Source organism: Penaeus vannamei, chromosome 2, assembly GCF_042767895.1.
Source record: "Penaeus vannamei isolate JL-2024 chromosome 2, ASM4276789v1, whole genome shotgun sequence".
In the NCBI taxonomy this organism is placed as follows: Eukaryota; Metazoa; Arthropoda; class Malacostraca; order Decapoda; family Penaeidae; genus Penaeus; species Penaeus vannamei.
The window spans coordinates 580585-582793 of record NC_091550.1 but is presented as its reverse complement, the minus strand read 5'-3'; the positions used below and the strand labels follow the sequence as shown (position 1 = coordinate 582793).

At 47.4% G+C, this 2209-nt stretch overlaps 1 protein-coding gene across 1 annotated transcript; it reads right to left on the bottom strand.

Annotated features, from left to right (window-relative positions):
* Nucleotides 1-703: 703 nt before the first annotated feature.
* Nucleotides 704-1615, bottom strand: LOC113819932 (cuticle protein AMP4). Its single transcript, XM_027372171.2, has 3 exons — nucleotides 1476-1615; nucleotides 1159-1367; nucleotides 704-1000 (listed from the first exon to the last, which is right to left on the bottom strand). Exons 1-3 carry the CDS (start codon nucleotides 1482-1484, stop codon nucleotides 814-816), a joined length of 405 nt encoding a protein of 134 aa, XP_027227972.1. The 5' UTR covers nucleotides 1485-1615; the 3' UTR covers nucleotides 704-813.
* Between the last annotated feature and the right edge of the window lie 594 nt (nucleotides 1616-2209).

Sequence of the window (2209 nt, the reverse complement as noted above, 5' to 3'; positions counted from 1 at the left end):
CAATTTCTTCCCTTGGTATATGATATAATTTGTCACTATTTTTTCCAATATTCATCTTTATATTTCCCTCTCTCTCTCTGTCTCCAAATGGAAGGTAAAAAGAAGCCTAATGATAGCGCATTAAAAATTCAGATTGTGAAATACTGTGCCAGTATTCAGGAGTGCAATGAATGGAATTCACTCCATAGAGAGAATTATACCTTGATAACCGCAAAATTCCTGGAAGTTCGATGCAAAGCCTATTCGTTGTCATGCCAACGCTTTTCCAGAGCAAAATTGTATGCTAAAAAAAAAATAAATGAATGGGTTTCATGAGATCTACGCGCCTGTGTAGGTGTTGCATATGTATACGTGTGTGTGTATAGTCAAACTTGTATTTCAATAGATACACTGCACATGGTTGCATGATGGTAAATGGCCAGAAAGGTAATGAATAAAGATAAGTTTGTTATTGTTACATCGCGCAGGTTTGATGCTGAAAAGGAGGTGGGGGGGGGGGGGCTCCTTTGGGTAAATTCTTATCTCATGGCTTCGTTTTACTGCATGAGATCAGATCGATTGAAATGTCTCACTTATCATATAGATGGTGAGGTTGATTTGACACCATTTGCATCCTTTACTGATTTTAATCATATATGGTGCAGGATTATATACAGTGCTTACGTTTATGAAGAAACCTTGATATGCCAATAAGAGACACATATCTAATACAATGTGTATTTATATTTACAGTTTGCATTTTGCTGTTATAAATATGGATATATAAGACTGGAACAGAGTTAGACGCAAGGCATAATTATCACAAAGGCATTGTTAGTTTTTTCCTTCACGCGCCTTGCGCTCGTCCTCGAGGCGGGCGAACTCGATCTGGTCGAGGACGAACTGGGGGATGGGGTGGGGGAAGGCGGGGGCCACGGGCAGGAGGGACGACTCGGGCTGGAAGCCGTTCTCGTCGGCCACGAACTTGACTTCGGCCAGAGAGCCGTCCTCCTGGGGGTAGCTGGGGGGGGGGGGAGGGCGAGGTTAGAGCTTCGGCGGTTGAGAGAGAGAGAGAGAGAGAGAGAGAGAGAGAGAGACCGAGAGAGAATGAGAGAGAGAGAGAGAGAGACAGACAAAAAGAGAGAGAAAGAGAGCAGGCAAAAGTGTCAGCGTCGTTACCTGAAGGATCCGACCATGTTGGCTCCGCCGTTGACGCCCTCAGAGCCCGAGAACTGGAACACGATGCCGTTCTCGGCCTCGAAGTCGGAGCTGTGGGCGCCGAGCGCGTCGGGGTTGACTTGGCTGCTCCTCAAGATGGCGATGACGGGAGGGGCGGCGCCGGGCAGCTTGTCGGCGAGGGCCACGGCGACGAGGGCGAGGAGGACGGCCTGGCGGGGGAGAGAGAGGCTTAGGTCGCGGGACAAAGTGTCACGTGTCACTCATGTCAGTTCGAAGCACAGATGCTGCAGAGGCTGTGGCTGAGAGGGGCGCCTTACGGTCTTCATGGCGGCGGGAGTGAGGGAGCGGAGTGCCGAGGCCAGGGCAGCCGCGGCTTATATAGCGGAGCCGGCGGTGGAGGCGAGGTCAGGCTGCAGCGACAAGGGTCAGCGAAATGAGTCCAGAAGACGAATATTTTTTTGGGGTCAGACGCGGACTCAGACGTCAGCGGCTCCGCTTGTGATCGGATGAAATGGAGAGGCTTTACGCGGAAGGCAACGAATTCCCTAAAATTCCTTCTCATAGAAAATAAGAGATAATATTATAAAGTGGAAAATAAAAGAGAAGAAGAAAAACTTATCTTGATATTTGTTTATATATTCCGTCAGTAAATTTTCGCAGCAGAGCCTTCCAATAAGAAACCTACGATTTTCTTGTCATCATAAATAACAATTTTCTAAATCTCTACTGAAGACACAATCTCCGCTGCACTTACTTTTAAACACAACGACGCCGCGTGCACAACGAACGCACAAATTCTTAAGAACAGACCAAAACAGACCAAAAAAAAACACAATAACTATCTGCGTCTCTTTGAAGATCTCTCCCCCCTCCTCCTGCTCTACCTATGTTTTTTATCCTTATTAACGGATCCGAATAGGAGTCCGAAGTAAGGTCAGCCAACTCCGGTTCAATGGAAGAAGTGGGAAGATTAATCCAAGGCGTTCGCGAAGTGGCAGCGGAGTGGGGAACTTTTTTCATTAATGGAGATCACGCGTGGAAGCGATCGGAA

Excerpts from the sequence above, each read along its gene's own strand:
- LOC113819932 (XM_027372171.2), bottom strand. Across the intron at positions 1,001-1,158 it reads AACATGGTCGGATCCTTCAG|CTACCCCCAGGAGGACGGCT; the intron begins GTAACGACGCTG and ends CCCCCCCCCCAG.